We start from the raw sequence: 20427 nt of genomic DNA, 5'->3' as shown, positions 1-20427 counted from the left end.
ACGCAATTACGTTGAAAAGGTCATGGTTGACGTAGGCGGAAGTATCGAGTCAGTGTTTACATTACAAATGTGCGGAAGGAGGATCGTATACACATATTCAAATGTCTTTGTGTCAGTTTATTGTTTAACCCTTTGAGCGGTACGTTCCCACATATGGGATGTTTATTTCTGTGCCCCTGGGCGTACGGTTCCACATATGGGATTTAGAATGTTCAGCGACGTCACATAACTACTAGATTCAAACTGTGCTTTCGCGCTCTGGCTGCGAGACGGACGCGCGCTCTCTTGTCATCACAGCTATGCAGTGTTTTCAGCCACATAATGTTTCTTTTAAGGTTTCAGACATTTAAATACGCATAAGCACCATTAAACAATACATTTGGAGTTTATAAAATACACACTGATGTCAGACGTCAGTGGAAGCATCAATAAACAGTGAATTCAAATATAATTTGCAGACATTTATTCATATTAGACACACATAATGGGTCTAAGTAACTATAAAGTTTACTCTCTTATTCTTCCAGTTCACCAGCCACTTACTTGCATATATTTCAGGAGAAACTGATGTATTCACCTTCTTTAAATCAGACTGACAGAACTCTGTGAACTGCAGTGCAAACTAAGATGGCGGCGCCCATCTCGCATTATAGATCAAGATAAAGATAATTTATAAAGGTTTTTAAACGACAAAACACACTCACTCACATATATTTGAGAATCGGAATATCATATAGTTGAAGACATGTAAGCAAGTTTGTGAATATTTTAAATAAAAAAGGAAAAAATAATAGTGATCCATCTCTCATACAGTGTTATTGTGGCTAAGTTCAGCGCTCGTGACGCGCACGCGTCGCCATGGAAACAATAAGGGCAAACGTTCTAAAATAAGGGTCGCCTTAAAAAAAACTCACTCTGGCGGTCAGTTAGAATATTTTAAACTCACGCTTGAAAGGTGTGCGTATCCTGGGTGTTTTAATATTAGAAAGCCTAAAAAATTTTTGTCAGGACAGAAATTTGTGACTTTTCATAGATTTCCTATACACAAATCCGCCGCGAACTCTATGGGCGCCGCCATCTTGCCTGCCGCCATTACTGCGTGCCTGCGAAGTGTGACGGTGTGACACTTGCCGGTGCCCTCTAATGACATTTCAATTAAAGTTCATCCTGCTCATTAAAGAAAATGTCTGGTGAAAGGGAACATGGGTAGATGATGTCAGGCAGTGGCCAAAACTTACCGATAAAGGTAATTTATTGACAACATAATGTAATAATGTAAAAATGTAATGTAATGTAATTAAGAAGTGTATTAATTGATGACAACAATAAAACCGAACGCTGTCATTACTAGCTGTGTTGCTAATATGTTCACAAGCTTAAGTTTCAAATAATTATTAGGCCATCCTTAAAAATATTCTTGTTTGCCATAACCCGACCGACCCTGTCAATTTAGGACCGACCCAATTAATTATTTTTTCCCCTTTTAGTCCGACCGACTTGCCGATTGTAATTGCGTTAAGACCCACGGATTTTTTTTTTTTTACTCTTCAAACAGCTAATACAAATGCAATAAAATGTGAGACACACGCAATTGACGCTTTTCACACGCTCTCACGCCACACATCCATTTTCTCACGCACAGAAAAATCGCGAAGTAAAGAGGACACAGAGACCGACAGACTAGACAGAGCAGGTTACTTATGATAGAAAAAAATCTCAGCTCTCAGATTCTGTCAATTTTATTACGAAATTTAAACAATACCGTTTGGTGCTTGTAAATGTGACATGCTAGAAATACAGATTACAAAATATTACAACATCAAACGACGTATAATATTATGTTCTTGTAAACATGTTTTTCAAAATGGATTTATGTATTCACACTTACCTTCGTCTGAGGTAAATCTCTCAGAAATGACCGAACGCTGTCAGCTAGCAGCCCCTCACACAGAACCTGTTTTGGCTGATATGTGTACTGTATTACATCTTTATTATATTTTACTTATATCATTAAATAAAGTTGTTATTATAATAAAAAATGCATTATATTTAAATTGTTATTTTTAAATAATACTGCCAGCTGATAGGGCTCTCTGTATGTTTACAGCATTAAGTTAGGTGAGTTGTTTTTTTCTTGAGAAAAATTAATGCCTACCTTGTGTAGCCTAGCTAATATTTATCCAAATGAGTAAATATTAAATCAAATCACAATAATAATTAAATATTAATAATTGAATAAAAATAATAAAAAAGTGTAGCTTACCAGAAATTGTAGCCTACCATGTAAACATTGTAACATGTCACTAAACCTAATAAAATTCAGCTTTAGTTACTAAAATGTTTTGACAATCACAATACACTTAATGTGATGCAATAAAAATTTTTTTTTTTTTACATTTTTTACGACCTACCGACCATTTTTTATTTTTTTGGCTGTTACGGCAAACCAAAATATTTTTAAGGATGGCCTTAGCCACGACCAGTTGTAGCAATAAAATACATGTTCTTACAGGTATTCAAGATTATTTTATTAATCATCTGGCATGCGATGAGCCATCTCGGTTATGTGTTTCATCCACTTTTGACGCACATCTTGGTCCTCCGCTCGACCAGGAACTCTGTGCAATCCGTATGGCCGTAAACATGGGCAGTCAATGTGCAACAAAGCTTCGTGGATTACACAAACGGTTTTATTCCAGGCCTGTAGTTTTGTGCTGTTGTTAAAACAACCAACCACACAACACGCTCTGCCCGGCATCACTGGACAGCATAGGTACTAAAAAAACTATATAGCTAACATCTGTTACAGCCTACGGGACCAACACGCTACTTCTGCTACTTCCTTAGCAGCAAGGCACGCAGTAATGGCGGCGCTGCTTTACTTCCGTGTTTCGCCGGATTTGTCTATACACAATCCTGAGCGAATGAAACTGTGGTTGCTACGCCTACGTCAACCGTGACCTTTTCAACGTAATTGCGCATTACGTGACGTCACGAACGCGCATCTGAGAAAAGAGCAAAGCCAGCATTTGTGCTTATAAAACTTTTTAATTTTTTTTTTTAAATGACCGATCGTTTCGCTAGATAAGACCCTTATTCATCGTCTGGTGTCGTTTAAAGCCCTTTGAAGCTGCACTGAAGCTGCCATTTGGACCTTCAACCGTTTGGTGCCCATTGAAATGAATGATATGGAGAAAAATCCTAGAATTTGTTTTCATCAAAAACCTTCATTTCTTTTCGACTGAAGAAAGAAAGACATGGACATCTTGGATGACATGGGGGTGAGTAAATTATCAGCAAAAGTTTATTTAAAAGTGAACTAATCCTTTAAATTAAATGTTGTTTTTAAGCTGTTATTTTCATGATATGGATGATAACTGACAAAATATTTAAACTCAGTTTTGCCTAAATAAATAAATAAATATAAAAAACTAAAATAAATCATTAATTGATATTTCACAAAGCAAACATTTTTTATTATGCACACTTATGTTTAAAATTATGTGGTCAGTACGATTTTTTAAATGTTTTTGAAAGTGTTTACCAAGGCTGCATTTATGTATTTAAAAATACAGTAATTACAGTAATATTGTGAAATTATTCAAATTTAAAATAACTATTGTCTATTTTAATATATTTTAAAATGAAATTTATTCCTGTGGTTGCAAAGCTGAATTTTCAGTGTCACATTCAATGTCACATGATCATGTCAATCATTCTAATATGCTGATTTGAACATTTCCTTTATTATAATCAATATTAAAATCAGATGTGCCGCTTAAAATTTTTGTGGAAACTGTGACTTTTTTCTTTTTTTTTTTTCAGGATTCTGGAAAGATTATTATTTTTTTTTTGTAACAGTGTGCAAATCTTCATCTCAGTTTTGATCGATGAATCTCTCTCTCTCTCTCTCTCTCTCTCTCTCTCTCTCTCTCTCTCTCTCTCTATATATATATATATATATATATATATATATATATATATATCACATACAGTCCAAAAGTTTGGAACCACTAAGATTTTTAATGTTTTTAAAAGAAGTTCCGTCTGTCACCAAGGCTCATTTATTTAATTAAAAATACAGTAAAACACAGTAATATTGTGAAATATTATTACAATTTAAAATAACTGTTTTCTATTTGAATATATTTCACAAAGTAATATTCCTGTGATGCAAAGCTGAATTTTCAGCATATTATCAGTCTTCAGTGTCACATGATCCTTCAGAAATCATTCTAATATGCTGATCTGCTGCTCAAGAAACATTTAATGTGTACAATTGTACAAAATATTTGTGTACAATATTTTTTTTTCAGGATTATTTGATGAATAGAAAGTTCAAAAGAACAGTGTTTATCTGAAATCTAATCTTTTGTAACATTATAAATGTTTTACTGCCACTTTTGACTGATTTAATGCATCCTTGCTGAATAAAAGTATTCATTTCTTTAATTTCTTTAAAAAAAAATAAAAAAAAAATTCTTACTGACCCCAAACTTTTGAACGGTGGTATAATGCTAAGAGCTTTTTTTCAGATAAATGCTTTTTTTGAACTTTCTATTCATCAAGGAATCCTGAAAAAAAAGTACACAACTGTTTTCAACATTGAAAATAATCATAAATGTTTATTGAGCAGCAAATCAGCATTTAGAATGATTTCTGAAGGATCATTGACACTGAAGACTGGAGTCTCTGAAAATTCTCTCAGGAATAAATTCTCAAATATATTTAAATAGTCAGTTATTTTAATATTTCAATATTTCTGTTTTTTCTGTATTTTTAATTAAATAAATGTCTCTGAAACTCTAAAAACATTAAAAATCTTAGTGTTCCAAACTCTCTATATATATATATATATATATATATATATATATATATATATATATATATATATATATATATATATATATATATATATATAGTCAAACCAAAATTTATTCAGACACCTTGAACATTTCATTCATTAATACTGTTTATTCACTATAGTTTAAAAAAAATGGTAATAAAATATAACAAGATCTCAGAGTTAAAGTGTGTCAGAAAAAAATAATCTTAATTATGTCAGAGAACACTTAAGCAAAACATGGTCAGGTCAAAGTGTCTGAATAATTTTTGGTCCCAAATTTTTTATCAATTTTACTGGACGTTCACTGTATGAAGAATTTTTGGGTATAATATGTATCTTTGTATTTATATTTATTTTTCTATCCTCACTTACATAAATGAAAATTATATATAATTTTATATATAAAACGTATATAGAACTGTGTTCTATATGTTGTTAACAATAAGTACTTTTATAATTGTTGGATTTTTAGAAGAGCTTAACAGATGTAAAATAAAAATGTATAGCATGTTAAAAGATCAATACATTAGATGTATTTTTCTGATTTCTGTTTTCTGCCAGGCAATTGCATTACCTCCTATTGCCAAATGGCCTTATCAGAACGGCTTCACCCTCAACACCTGGTTTCGCATGGATCCTTTGAACAACATCAACGTGGACAAAGACAAACCCTACCTTTACTGGTGACTACATTCACAGCCTCCGCTTTAATGTGGTTATATTTAACTTTGTCAACTCTTAGATAAAACTTGCTTAGCAGAAAAGAAAATGACCTTCAGGGCTTGCTTCTGTAAGTACATTATACTGAGTGGCTTTGTTTTAGTGTTTAACACACACAGAGAGAGAGAGACCGAGAGTGAGAGAGTTCTGGCTGCTTTGCCACTTATATAATGAGCTTTGTTTGAAGATTTTGTTTTCTGATGATGTGGTGGATTGATTATGCAAGCATAAAAGAGAATTAGGTCAGATTCTGCTGATTAAAGCAATAGGTGTTTGAACCCAGGGCAGAATGTTCTGGAATCATTGGAAAATCTCTGCAGAGCGACACCAGGGTGGAAATAGACATTAATTTGGGCTTTTAATGTCAGCCAGGCAAAAAGAGCATCCTATGTAGAGACTTGTGGGTAATTAGAGCTCAGATCAATAGCACAGACGCGTGTTTATTGGCCAGGGTTCCAGGAGCGAGGGAAAATGGTCCTCGAGGGAGAAGGAGTGAGTGCATTTTGAGAGAGAGAAAGACAACATTCATTTTTGAACAGCCTTGCTCTTTTTTTTCATCAGCATTTCCTTCTGATGTTAGTTTACAAACATATTGCCCATCTAACAAATAATTTTAAAGAAAGCGTTTTTAATTTAGCATAATTGCCTAAGAAAGCGCAATTTTTTCATATGTTCTTGAGTTCAGAATATACAAATTCCTCCATGCATTATGTAGATCCAGGAACTGAGAAACTGCCCAGGGCTTTGTGAGGAGGTTACAAAACAGTGCTGTTGCAGTCTGCCACGCTAATAATGCTAGCTACCGTTCTTAAACGCTGGGTTTGAGAGTGAGCGCTGTGTCCCGCTTGCTGTTGTGCTGCCAGATCTGTAGCCTGGAGCTGCCAAGAGCAGGACCGCTCACACAAACTCAGGGTTCAATCTGTGCGTGACACAGATTCGGAATAAAAGGAGATGTTCGCAAAGGAACAGAGTATTGATTCACGCTGAGAATCACTCTTATTCTCTGCTCTTGAAGACGCTAAAACGATCTCTTGTGCTGTTAGTTTTCTTGTATGTGATGGTTTATAGTACTATTGTAGGGAACAGTGAACACAAAACATCTTTGACATTTTGAAATGTAGACATATATCTTTACTCTCTCTGTTTTGGAGAGGAAACTAACTAATGCATATCAGGAAACCTACACACCCTGTTAAAATCCTCATAGAGCAGAATAAGCTGGTTTTCTAGTTTCCATGTCTGGTCAAACTGCTCTGTTTGCTGGTTTTAGAGGGGTTTTAGACACTTTAAGCTGGTAGACCAACACAGCCAGGCTTGGAGATCAACTTAAACCAGCAGCTAAGACCAGCAAACCCATCTTTTTGGTTTAACAAGTTTCAATAGAAAGTTCAAAAGGTTAGTTCACCAAAAAATGAAAATTGTCATTAATTACTCAACCTCATGCTGTTCCACACCCGTAAGATCTTCGCTCATCTTCGGAAAACAAATTGAGATATTTGTTTGATAAAATCCGATGGCTCAGTGAGGCCTCCATTGACAGCAAGACAATTAACACTTTAAATGCCCAGAAAGTTACTAAATACATATTTATAACAGTTCATGTGACTACAGTGGTTCAACCTCAATGCTATGAAGTGACAAGAATACTTTTTGTGCGGCAAAAAAAAAAAAAAAAAAGACTTTATTCAACAATATCTAGTGAGGGGCGATTTCAAAACACTGCTTCATGAAGCTTCAAAGCTTTACGAATCTTTTGTTTCGAATCAGTGGTTCGGAGTGTGTATCAAACTGCATATCAAAGTCATGTGATTTCAGTAAACAAGGCTTTGTTACGTCATAAGTATTTTGAAATTTCAGTGGTTCACCACTGGGGGGTGTGACTTTGGCAGTTTCATGCGCGCTTCGAACCACTGATTTAAAACAAAAGATTCGTAAAGCTTCAAAGCTTCATGAAGCAGTGTTTTGAAATCGCCCATCACTAGAAATTGTTGAATAAAGTCGTTATTTAGTTTTTTTGGTGCATAAAAAGTAGGGGTGCAACAGTTCTCCACTTACGGTTCGGTACGCACTTGCACCGCGGTCCATCTCGAATGACGACGCATCTATTGGTTAATATGGTTTGTTAGCAACGTGGAAAACAGACCTGGGTGTTGATAGCACGCGAGTGCGGGTGAGACCTGAAGAGCACACGTTGTTATCTGTGTTTAAACTAAACTCATTTAAGCCTTGCTGATTTAAACCTTCAAGAACAAGACGTGAAAGAGAACTCGCACGCGCTGTAAGAAGATTTGTGTGCGCTCATCCGAAGCGCGCACACGCTTATTTCAATCAGCGCGCAAATACTGAGTTCTCTTTCAAGTCTTAAGCTTCAGCAGCCAAATTCATACAAAAATTATGTCAACATGCCCGTCTTGGCGAGTATCCTAGCAAACATAGTTGGTTATGTCTTAAAGGTGCCCTAGATTGTTTTTTTACAAGATGTAATATAAGTCCTAGGTGTCCCCTGAATGTGTCTGTGAAGTTTCAGCTCAAAATACCCCATAGATTTTTTGTAATTAATTTTTTTAACTGCCTATTTTGGGGCATCATTAACTATGCACTGATTTTTTCAGCACGGCCCCTTTAAGAGATGCGCTTCCTCTGCCCCACGAGCTCTCGACTATATATACATCACATAAACAAAGTTCACACAGCTAATATAACCCTCAAATGGATCTTTACAAGATGTTCGTCATGCATGCTGTATGCATGCTTCAAATTATGTGAGTAAAGTATTTATTTAGATGGTTACATTTGATTCTGTGTGAGTTTGAGGCTGTGCTCTGTGGCTAAAGCTAACATTACACACTGTTGGAGAGATTTGGAGCAGCCATATCACCCTGTAGCCCAAGACTGGTTGCCCACTGAAGCTAAGCAGGGCTGAGCCTGGTTAGTACCTGGATGGGAGACCTCCTGGGAAAACTAGGTTGCTGCTGGAAGAGGTGTTAGTGAGGCCAGCAGGGGGTGCTCACCCTGTGGTCTGTGTGGGTCCTAATACCCCAGTATAGTGATGGGGACACTATACTGTCAAAAAGCACCGTCCTTCGGATGAGACGTTAAACCGAGGTCCTGACTCTCTGTGGTCATTAAAAATCCCAGGATGTCCTTCGAAAAGAGTAGGGGTGTAACTCCGACATCCTGGCCAAATTTGCCCATTGGCCTCTGTCCATCATGGCCTCCTAATCATCCCCATACACTGATTGGCTTCATCACTCTGTCTCCTCTCCACCAATAAGCTGGTGTGTGGTGGGCGTTCAGGCGCAATATGGCTGCCGTCGCATCATCCAGGTGGATGCTGCACATTGGTGGTGGTTGAGGAGATCCTTCCTTCAATATGTAAAGCGCTTTGAGTGCCCAGAAAAGCGCTATATAAATGTAAGGTATTATTATTATTATTATTATTTATAAAGAATGAAGTTGTGTTTATGCATTATACAGACTGCACGTGTTTAAAAATGAAAATAGCAACGACTCTCGTCTCCGTGAATACAGTAAGAAACAATGGTAACTTTAACCACATTTAACAGTATATTAGCAACATGCTAATGAAACATTTAGAAAGACAATTTACAAATATCACTAAAAATATCATGATATCATGGATCATGTCAGTTATTATTGCTCCATCTGCCATTTTTCGCTGTTGTTCTTGCTTGCTTACCTAGTCTGTGCACAGATCCAGCCGTTAATACTGCCTTTCCTTGTCTAATGCGTCGAATGGGCTGGCATTATGCAAATATTGGGGCCATACATATTAATGATCCCGACTGTTACATAACAGTTGGTGTTATGTTGAGATCCGAGTGTTTTCCGGAAGTCTTTTAAACAAATGAGATTTACATAAGAAGGAGGAAACAATGGAGTTTGAAACTCACTGTATGTCTTTTCCATGTACTGAACTCTTGTTATTCAACTATGACGAGGTAAATTCAAATTCTGATTCTAGGACACCTTTAAGTGAACGTATATTAGCTAGTCGAGAAAGACAGCGCATGTGTAACAGTATATGTACTGGATCGTGCATGTCTTAAAGGGGAAAAAAAAAATAAAAAATATTCCTGCTGCCTGTTTTTAATGTTAAATCAAACAAAAATAACAAAGAAATCACTCACTGCTCTTGACTGAATAGTTTTTGTAACTTCAATAATGATTAATCTTTATTTATTTTATACAGTAAAGATAATATGCAGTGTTATTTTATATTTGATTACTTTATCCATTTTCTGTACCTGAAAACTACTGTTAGATACCTGAAAAACCTGAAAAGCACTGTTTATTTTATTTGAATATTTGCTTTATTGTACTTATTTGTGATGTTGCTTGTAGCTTGATTGTTTGTTCTTATTTTCTTTATTTTTATTTGACAGTAGTCCTATTTTCCCTAAACATAGCATATACCGAACCGTACCGAAACCGTGACCCTTAAACCGTGATACGAACCGAACCGTGAGCAATCCGAACCGTTGCACCCCTAATAAAAAGTATTCACGTCGCTTCATAACATTTAGGTTGAACCACTGTAGTCACATGAACTGTTTTAAATATGTCTTTAGTAGCTTTCTGGGCATTTAAAGTGTTAATTATCTTGCTGGCATTGCAGGCCTCACTGAGCCATCAGATTTTATCAACAATATCTTAATTTGTGTTCCGAAGATGAATGAAGGTCTTACGGGTGTTGAATGACATGAGGGTGAGTAATTAATGACGGAATTTTCATTTTTTTTGGGTGAACTAACTCTTTAAGATGGGACTTTCCCTATCATGCTGAATGAGAACATCTTAAACTAGCATTAGTGGTTGTAGCTGGTCTAAGATGGACTGAGCTGGTTTAAAATAATCTCCCAGCCTAACTAAACTGTTATCCTGGTTTAGCTGGTCAGAAAGCCGCTTTTTCAGTCTGACCAGGCTGAAAAGTGTCCAAAACTCCTATATAAAGACACCAATTAAAGCCAGCAAATCAAATGTAAGCTAGTATAGCAGGGTTGTTAATTACTACTATCATAGCACGCTTAAACCAACTTAAGGTGGTTTAGATGGTCTCACTATGCCTGCATGTAAACCAAATAAAACCATCAAACCAGAAAAGTGTGACCAATGGACAACTGCCTGGTTGCTGACCACCTTAGGCTGGTTTAAGCATTTTTTTTTTTCCCCAGTAGGGGATGTTAAGAAAGTATATTTTGCAAATACATCACATTGAAGTGTTATGTAATACAGTATACTATATGTGTATTTATTGATTTCTCACTTTCAGTTTCCGCACAAGCAAAGGAATCGGCTACTCGGCACATTTTGTGGGTAACTGCTTGATTGTGACATCATTGAAGTCGAAAGGAAAGGGCTTCCAGCACTGCGTGAAATATGACTTTCAGCCCCGCAAGGTAGGCTTTCATTTCCAACTTTGATTTTCTCTCTCTCCTACTAGCATCTGTAGTAATCTACTGATTGTGTTGTGAAGGAGTAAGAATTGAGTGGATGCACTTGTGAATTTTCTTGCTGTGATGCTCAGTGCAAATCAGGAAGCTGTGCCGGAGGATGTATGATCCAGTTAACTGGGCTAAATATGCTGTTTACAAACTGTTACTGAACCCCAGGACATGAGATAACTAAGGCCATTTTTTGTATTTGTTTTTGTTTTCTTGAATCGAAGGGAAATCTCTTGGAAATCACTGCACAGCTGCTGCAGTTTTGAAACATCTGTCTAATAAATGATTTTCTTGTTTCTGCTCAATATTTAATGCTCTTAGCTGGTGTACTCTTTATAAATGTTAATTACTCCAACTTGCTCTTTTGCTCTTGGGCTCGCCGAGGTCTTTCCTAAAATCAAATCATACAGTTCAGTCGTACAGTTGTGGGAACTATTTTGCATATCGTGTGAAACAAGATAATGCAACTTTATTAAAAGGGATAGTTCACCCAAAAATGAAAATGATCCCATGATTTACTCACCCTCAAGCCATCCTAGGTGTATATGATTATTTTCTTTCAGACGAACACAATCAGAGATGTATTTAAAAATATCCCTAGTCCTCCAAGGTTTATAATGGTTGTGAATGGGGGGGCCGCGTTTTGAAGTAAAAAATAATGCATCCATCCATTAAAAAAAAGTAATCCATATGAATCCATTGGGTTAATAAAGGCCTTCTGAAGCGAAGCGATGAATTTTTGTAAGAAAATATCCAATATCCAATTTTTAAAGAGAAATTTCAGAGGAGTTTGATATAAGAGAAGAGGAGCTTGAGTTTGTTGCACAGCCCTATTTGTTTGAACCATGAGAGGTGTCTAAGCTTACAATACTCCTACATCCTGTGTCATACATTGCATCAGAGGATTACTCAGTTGGCGCAAATCGATTTGCGCATTCTGCGTACGGTCATCCGCCGGAATTTTAAATATGGATATACAGTACAGTCCAAAAGTTTGGAACCACTAAGATTTTTAATGTTTTTAAAAGAAGTTTCGTCTGCTCACCAAGGCTACATTTATTTAATTAAAAATACTGTAAAAAACAGTAATATTGTGAAATATTATTACAATTTAAAATAACTGTGTACTATTTAAATATATTTGACAAAGTAATTTATTCCTGTGATGCAAAGCTGAATTTTCAGCATCGTTACTCCGGTCTTCAGTGTCACATGATCCTTCAGAAATCATTCTAATATGCTGATCTGCTGCTCAATAAACATTTATGATTATTTTCAATGTTGAAACAGTTGTGTACTTTTTTTTTCAGGATTCCTTGATGAATAGAAAGTTCAAAAGAACAGCATTTATCTGAAATACAAAGCTTCTGTAGCATTATACACACATTATACACTACCGTTCAAAAGTTTGGGGTCAGTAAGAATTTTTATTTTTATTTTTTTGAAAAGAAATGAAAGAAATGAATACTTTTATTCAGCAAGGATGCATTAAATCAATCAAAAGTGGCAGTAAAGACATTTATAATGTTACAAAAGATTAGATTTCAGATAAACACTGTTCTTTTGAACTTTCTATTCATCAAATAATCCTGAAAAAAAATATTGTACACAAATATTTTGTACAATTGTACACATTAAATGTTTCTTGAGCAGCAGATCAGCATATTAGAATGATTTCTGAAGGATCATGTGACACTGAAGACTGGAGTAACGATGCTGAAAATTCAGCTTTGCCATCACAGGAATAAATTACTTTGTGAAATATATTCAAATAGAAAACAGTTATTTTAAATTGTAATAATATTTTTATTTTATGTAAATATAATATTTTTTTTTTTATGGATGGATGCATTATTTTTGACTATACCATTATAAATCTTGGAGGACTAAGGATATTATTAAATTTATCTCTGATTCTGTTCATCTAAAAGAAGATAGTCATACACACCTAGGATGGCTTGAGGGTGAGTAAATAATGGGATAATCTTCATTTTTGGGTGAACTTTCCCATTAAATATATATATTAAAAAAATATGTATATGTATGACAAATAATAGGATGAGCTAAATAGTTACATTTAAATAGCACATTTATATTTAACTGTTTACAGAAAAAGAGCAGACCCATTAATATTTTCATTTTCAGCTACTTCTATGAGTTTAATTGAATAAAATGTTGATGTACAGATGTATGGAAGCCAATGTGATTCAGATCTCTTGTGGTCCAATCCTGATAAAACAACAGTTTATCTTTTTATTACAGTTTAAAAAGAGAAATGCATTTTTGTAGCTCATTGGATTACCCACTGTTACACACATGTAATGAACTGTTTAATTCTTTTCATCTCCAGTGGGTTAGACTCATAGGGTTTTTTTTTTTCTTCCTAATAATGGGATTTTTGATTTAGTGACTTAATATAAACGATAACAGGCTGTGTAGCAACTCTCTTAGTACGTTTGGATGTGTTCTTGTTTTGAAGATTAAAAAATGCAGATAAATTGCAATGACAGAATGACAATAGAACCTTATCATAGTTCATGCATATATGATTATGTATTTTTCAAAATGTAGCTAAATGGATATGTTAGGCATGTTGTTTTAACAATTAGTTAGTATGACTGTTGGATGTTACATTGCTCTGAAAATATACAGCAAAAAGAACACACACAGAACATGCTTCTTGTCCTGAATGTGTTTGAAACACTGCTCCATTTCGTGACTCTTTCGTGTGGTGTCACATTGACAGAAATGAAATCTGTAATGACCCTTGTCTTCTGCTAAGTAAACCTGCCTTTACTCCCTCACTAGTCTGATTTCCTCTCTGCCTCTGTCTGCTTCCTCTCTCTCCTCTCCTCTATTCTCCTCTCACTCAAGATCTGATGTATTATTTATATCTAAATGCAAATTTTTACTGCATTAGACCTTCTGCCTGCTGCCCATGAAAATGGTTTTGGGTTGAATTTTGTGCTTCCAGTGCCGGGGAAGAAAAATACAGCTAAAACCCCATTTAAAAAAAATATTCTGAAAAGATTCTGTCCATCTGAAACTTGATTGAGCCCAATTTTCTTCGAAATTGCAGCATTTGGCTTTTATATGAGTGTTGCTGAATTAGTTTGCTATCAAGAAGTAGTTGGAATTCAATTACTGTTATATTATCAGTGTTTTATACATAATATAAATGCAACTTGACAGTGATATCTGACATGTTAATATTATCTTCGGAATAACAAACATTCATAATTTATTGACAATGTGCATTAAAACTTGAAAAGGGTTAATTTCATGCTAATAATATCACAACGTATTATTATGATTATTTATACAAGTGTATCAATATAACCATGAACTCCGATGCTTCAACAATATGCAGAATTAATTGTACTCTCCATAAGCCTCTCAAAACAGTCCTGATTTTTAGATTATGACCACTGAATAATTTAAACAGATATGCTCTGCTACAGGTATGTACTAATATGTTTTTCTTTCTCTAGTGGTACATGATCAGCATCGTTCACATCTACAACCGCTGGAGGAACAGTGAGATTCGCTGCTACGTCAATGGACAGCTGGTCTCCTACGGTGACATGGCTTGGCACGTCAACACCAACGACGTAAGGCCACTTTGCTCTCGCTTTCTCTGTCTGTAGCTGCCGGATGTTCTCTCAGAGTAATATCATCAACACTGTCGGCACAGTGTGAAATTACACCATAAAAAATGCATTGATTTACCACAGTTTCAGAATAAATAAATATTGCTGCCAGCATGTCAAACCTATCATGTAGTTTAGCCTATACAGCAGTATGTGTGCTACAAAAATAACTTGTCTTTTTGATGCTGAATAATTTTCTTAATCAGTATTTGGCTGTCTTTTTTATGCTGATTAATGTTTGTTTTGTTTTGAGGTTTTTTGCAATATGATGAAAATGGGACAGTTTAATTAAGTTTGTCTGTAGAAAAACAGGAATATATTTCAATCATGACAACTTTTGGAATTAATTTAACCAGCATTTATTAATAAGCAAGGAATGTACATAGGCTTGGTCTTGGTGGACTAGATCTGCTATGTTGCTGCAGCTAGATGAGTGATGAAAACAGTGAATTGAATTCAGCCTGCTGCAAGGAAACATAGGCAGAACCCCAGAGCTGATCTAGGCAGGTGGTGCTGGGGAAGGTGGAGGTCTAGCAAAATCCCATGGCGCGCTGCAGTGACTGATCCGATTCGAAGTCAGGAATAAATAGGTTACATAGATAGTAGGGGTGTATTATGTTTGCCAATACTGTATCGATATTTATTTATTTATTTGTTTACATCCAAGATTCGTGGCTTTGTGTTCAGTTTAAACCCAACAAAATGACAGCGGTGGAAGCAGAAAGAAAGCATCTGATCATAGCGATGTGGATATGTTTGCACCAGCTCTGCAGTTCAGCACTTCAGTGAAGGCACATTTATTTAAATAGCACTTTATACAAGAATGCTTTAAAGCAAGCAGCTTTACATTATTAAATATAAAAAAATATCCACTCACTTGCACATGCACTTTCTGTTGTTAAATACTTTAGAAATTAAAAACTGCTATACTGTAAACCTTTAAAACATACACCTAAAGAAATCCTGCAGTCACTTAAAGGGATAGTTCACCCAAAAATGAAAATTTGATGATTATCTGCTTACCCCCAGGGCATCCAAGATGCAGGTGACTTTGTTTCTTCAGTAGAACACAAATGATGATTTTTAACTCCAACCGTTGCCGTCTGTCAGTCGTATAATGCATGTCAATGGGAACTCCATCTATAAGAGTCAAAAAAAGAAACAAAAAAACAAATCCAAATTAAACCCAGCGGCTCGTGACGACACATTGATGTCCTAAGATACGAAACAATCGGTTTGTGCAAGAAACCGAACAGTATTTATATCATTTTTTACCTCTAATACCCCACTATGTCCAACTGCCTTGAGCATCCGGTGTGTGAGGTCTGAAAACGCGCTCTGATGCCGGAAGTGATCTCTCGCGTGTATACTTCAATGAGTGCGAGACATCACTTCCACCATCAGAGTGCGTTTTCAGACCTCACACATATGGTTGACAGTTTTTTTTTCTAAAATTATATCCTCTTTCTAAAAAAACAAGAAATATCGCAATATATTGCCTTTCTTACAGTATCGCAATATATTGTATGGTAACCGTATTGTATCACCAGATTCTTGCAGATACACAGCCCTAACAGATAGTACAAAGAAACGATTGGACGACCAATCGGCTTTAAGTGAACCAATCATCTGCTCAGAAGAGTTTCATGACTGCACTATATATTTCAGCTCAAGCTTTATATAAGACTTGGGGATATCTTGGGGATTCGGTGATTAGATTAAAATTCACAGACCTTTGCCTCTGTTTTGCCTGTACCTCACTGAAAGCAATGTAAGATAATTAAAAGGTTGGACCAGCAGTGCTTAACCTCAGATCTCCTGGGTGCTGATTTTGATTAAACTAATAGGCAGGTTTCAGCTCAGAATAACATCTCTGTAATGCTACATCTCAATTACACTGTGAACCATTAGTCGCTTAGTATGGAGTTTGCATACTGACATTCACTATATTTCCACTCCAGCTCTCTATTTTTTCCCTACTATCCACTTTTGAGAGATTGCTTTAAGAACTCCAAGCTGTTTTCTTGTGCTTATCACAGAGCTATGACAAATGTTTCCTCGGCTCATCTGAGACGGCAGACGCCAACCGAGTGTTCTGCGGACAGCTCGGAGCCATCTATGTGTTCAGTGAAGCGCTAAACCCTGCTCAGATATTTGCCATCCATCAACTAGGCCCAGGATACAAGGTATGTATCAGATTTGCCAAAGTGCGTTACACCCCAACGCTTCACAGCCACCATTGATCTCCAAGAGATGTTATAACTCTGTCTGTGACATTTGGTTATTGATTGATGTGCGTTCCAACAATGATTTCACCACCCTGAGGAAACAACCACAGTTTTGAGATCTAAATCTCAGCTGATTTCAAGCTGGTCATTATTGTGTTACAAAAAAAAAACGTTTTTTTTCAGCAGGGAAAAGGATGTGAGAAATGCTGCATTTACATATTTACTTATTACCAAACGTTTGTTTGATGAACCTTATTCATACATTATTGCTTTTACACTGACGACAGCAAAGTTTCTTGGTTTTGCTTCTTAATGAAGTCTTCCGTTGATGAAGTCTGCCTCCGGATAGTTTATAGTCTTTCTTTCCCTTTCATGTCTCTGACCTTTTGTCGCTAATTCTCAAGGTGCTTTTGAAGCGATTTAGCGTTTAATTGCATCCATGGGGTAAACAGAGCCTTTTTCAAGGCTGTATCCTTATTAAATATGAAGCTCTGTCCTATTAGTAATTGGGACTTGAAGCAGTTTTTCAGTCTCATTGTGCAAAGTCTAATTTTCTCTGAAGCAGCAGGCTTTGATTAGTGACTCATTATCTAAAACAATAAACCACATGCATGGAACGGATAGCATATGTATCCCAAAAATGACATTACAGTGATTCAAAGCCATTGTTTATGAGTGATGAGCTTTTCCTAATTTAATTTCAAATTCTGACACCATCTCAATTGTCTTTGCTCCATTACAGCAGTGTTTTACTTATGAGCTGCGTAATCTAAAAGGGCAAATATGTTAATAACTGCTAAAACCCATCCTAACAGTTTATTTATTTATTTTTACCTAGTGTGTTTTAAACTATCTGGTAGACATTTGCACTGGTTTTTCTCTAATCAGTGTGGGCTGGTCATTTCCCTTTTTAATTGAGCTTCTAGACCTCTGATTCCCGCTGCCCCTCACGTCGTCATGACGGACAGGTTGGCAGAAATAATGAGCAGTCTGCTTCAGGGAGAAAGCAATTACCCACCCAAGATAAACCTGTGAATGGAGTCTCTTGAAATCTGAAAAGGGGTTGTATATTTCAATGGAGTGCAAGCCATCAGACTATCTGTCAGCTCTTCTGGCTGATCAGTTGAATCTACCTTGTCTAGGAATAGGGCAAAGGCCTTTAGAGTTTATGTAGCAAGGCTAAACCGCAGGGCCCGGCCCCCATTTGATGAAAAGCATGAAGAAATGGGTTTTTAATTGTGATGGATAACCCTAAGCAATTACCTTCTAAAACTGTGTTTGTGGACAGAATGACAGAATGAGGGTACAAAAAAAAAAAAAATACATATTTACAATTATTTTTATTAGAGCCTGCCTATGCAAGCGAGACAAAAATTAAAATAAATGTGGAAAATAAGAGAAAGTTTTTTTTTTTTTTTGTCAATTCTATGCTCATTTTTTAATGTAGCAAAACAAAACATGAATGTGGATTGAGTGAATATTTTGTTTTGTCTTGTTTTTTTGTAAAATCATTGGGTCTCATTCACTAATAATTGCATGGATTATTTCGTATTTGTACGCACAGGAGAACTTCTCACGAAAAATCTCTGCCTAATTCACAACAAGTACGTATGCACATGAATTAGTTCTAAAAGAATTATTTCACTTTAAAATGAAAATTAGCCTGAGATTTACTTACCCTCAAGCAGTGTTGGGTGTTGCACGTTACTAAAGTAGATTTTCGCGGTTTATTACATTACACGTTCAAATACACACATAGTTATATCAAAATGCCCGTCTTGGCGTATATTCGTGTTGGTTATGTAAATGTGAACAGCATGTGTAACAGGTCATAGCCTCAGCCTACTATTGGCTGTCAATATTAATAAATGATAATCAAACAACAAAAGAAAAGCTTTAATAAGGATTAATCTATATTTAATTTATACAGTTATGACTATGCAGAGTTATTTTATATTTGATTATTCAATTTCTGTCGTATTTTTATTTACTACTATTAGACCTACCTGAAAAAAATATAACTGTTTTATTTGTATCTTTAATTATTTTTCCATGGTATCGACTTTGGTATCGAGTATTGTGCACTTTTGGTGGTACCGGTACCAGACTACTAAATTTTTGGTATCGTGACATCCCTATTTGTTACAATTTTTTTTTTTTTTTTAAGTAGGCCTATTATATGTTTTAATAAAGCTAAAATGTTTTAAATTCCATGTTTGACTCATATTTAAATTATTAGAAGAGTTTCCTTTCTATTGTCTATCCGGTCAGGGTTTATAGGGATTTTAAGAAGTAATTAGTAACGAGTTGAATTACTTATTGAGTAATTAAATTAATTTTCAGACAGAGTAATTAGAAAAATATTTTAAATACAACATTGATGATGTAATTAGTAATTAGTAATTAATTACTTTTTTGAAGTAACTTACCCTAACACTGCCCTCAAGCCATCCTAGGTGTATATGACTTTCTTCTTTCTGAATGAATGCAATCGGAGTTATATTAAAGGTGCCCAAGAATGCTTTTTCACAAGATGTAATATAAGTCTAAGGTGTCCCCTGAATGTGTCTGTGAAGTTTCAGCTCAAAATACCCCATAGATTTTTTTTTAAATTACATTTTTTTAACTGCCTATTTTGGGGCATCATTAACTATGCACTGATTTTTTTCAGCGCGCTGCCCCTTTAATTCGCGTGCTCCCTGCCACACAAGCTCTCGATTATATTACAGCACATTTACAAAGTTCACACAGCTAATATAACCCTCAAATGGATTTTTGCAAGATGTTCGTCATGCATGCTGTATGCATGCTTCGAATTATGTGAGTAAAGTATTTATTTTGATGTTTATATTTGATTCTCTATGAGTTTGAGGCTGTGCTCTGTGGCTAACAGCTAATGCTACACTGTTGGAGAGATTTATAAAGAATGAAGTTGTGTTTATGAATTATACAGACTGCAAGTGTTTAAAAATGAAAATAGCGACAGCTCTTGTCTCCGTGAATTCAGTAAGAAACGATGGTAACTTTAACCTCATTTAACAGTACATTAGCAACATGCTAACGAAACATTTAGAATAGACAATTTACAAATATCACTAAAAATATCATGCTATCATGGATCATGTCAGTTATTATTGCTCCATCTGCCATTTTTCACTATTGTTCTTGCTTGCTTACCTAGTCTGATTGATTCACCTGTGCAGATCCATACGTTACTGGCTGCCCTTGTCTAATGCCTTTCATAATGTTGGGAACATGGGCTGGCATATGCACATATTGGGGCGTACACCCCGACTGTTACGTAACAGTCGGTGTTATGTTGAGATCCGCGTGTTTTCCGGAAGTCTTTTAAACAAATGAGATTTACATAAGAAAGAGAAAGCAATGGAGTTTGAAACTCAGTGTATATCTTTTCCATGTACTGAACTCTTGTTATTCAACTATGCCTAGGTAAATTCAAATTTTGAATCTAGGGCACCTTTAATAAATATCCTGACGCATCCAAGCTTTATAATGGC

The 20427-nt window shown here is 35.6% G+C and overlaps 1 protein-coding gene across 1 annotated transcript in view; it reads left to right on the top strand.

The window, feature by feature from the left end:
• nbeab (neurobeachin b) overlaps positions 1 to 20427 on the top strand; it is a 388285-nt gene that overhangs the window by 95845 nt on the left and 272013 nt on the right. Inside the window, 4 exon segments of the mRNA XM_048159945.1 lie at positions 5408 to 5529; positions 10860 to 10986; positions 14523 to 14642; positions 16721 to 16867. Coding sequence (XP_048015902.1) covers positions 5408 to 5529; positions 10860 to 10986; positions 14523 to 14642; positions 16721 to 16867 — 516 coding nt within the window.

Source organism: Megalobrama amblycephala, linkage group LG16, assembly GCF_018812025.1.
Source record: "Megalobrama amblycephala isolate DHTTF-2021 linkage group LG16, ASM1881202v1, whole genome shotgun sequence".
NCBI lineage: Eukaryota > Metazoa > Chordata > Actinopteri > Cypriniformes > Xenocyprididae > Megalobrama > Megalobrama amblycephala.
Note: the sequence above shows the minus strand (reverse complement) of the source record. Positions and strands in the feature narration are given on the sequence as shown.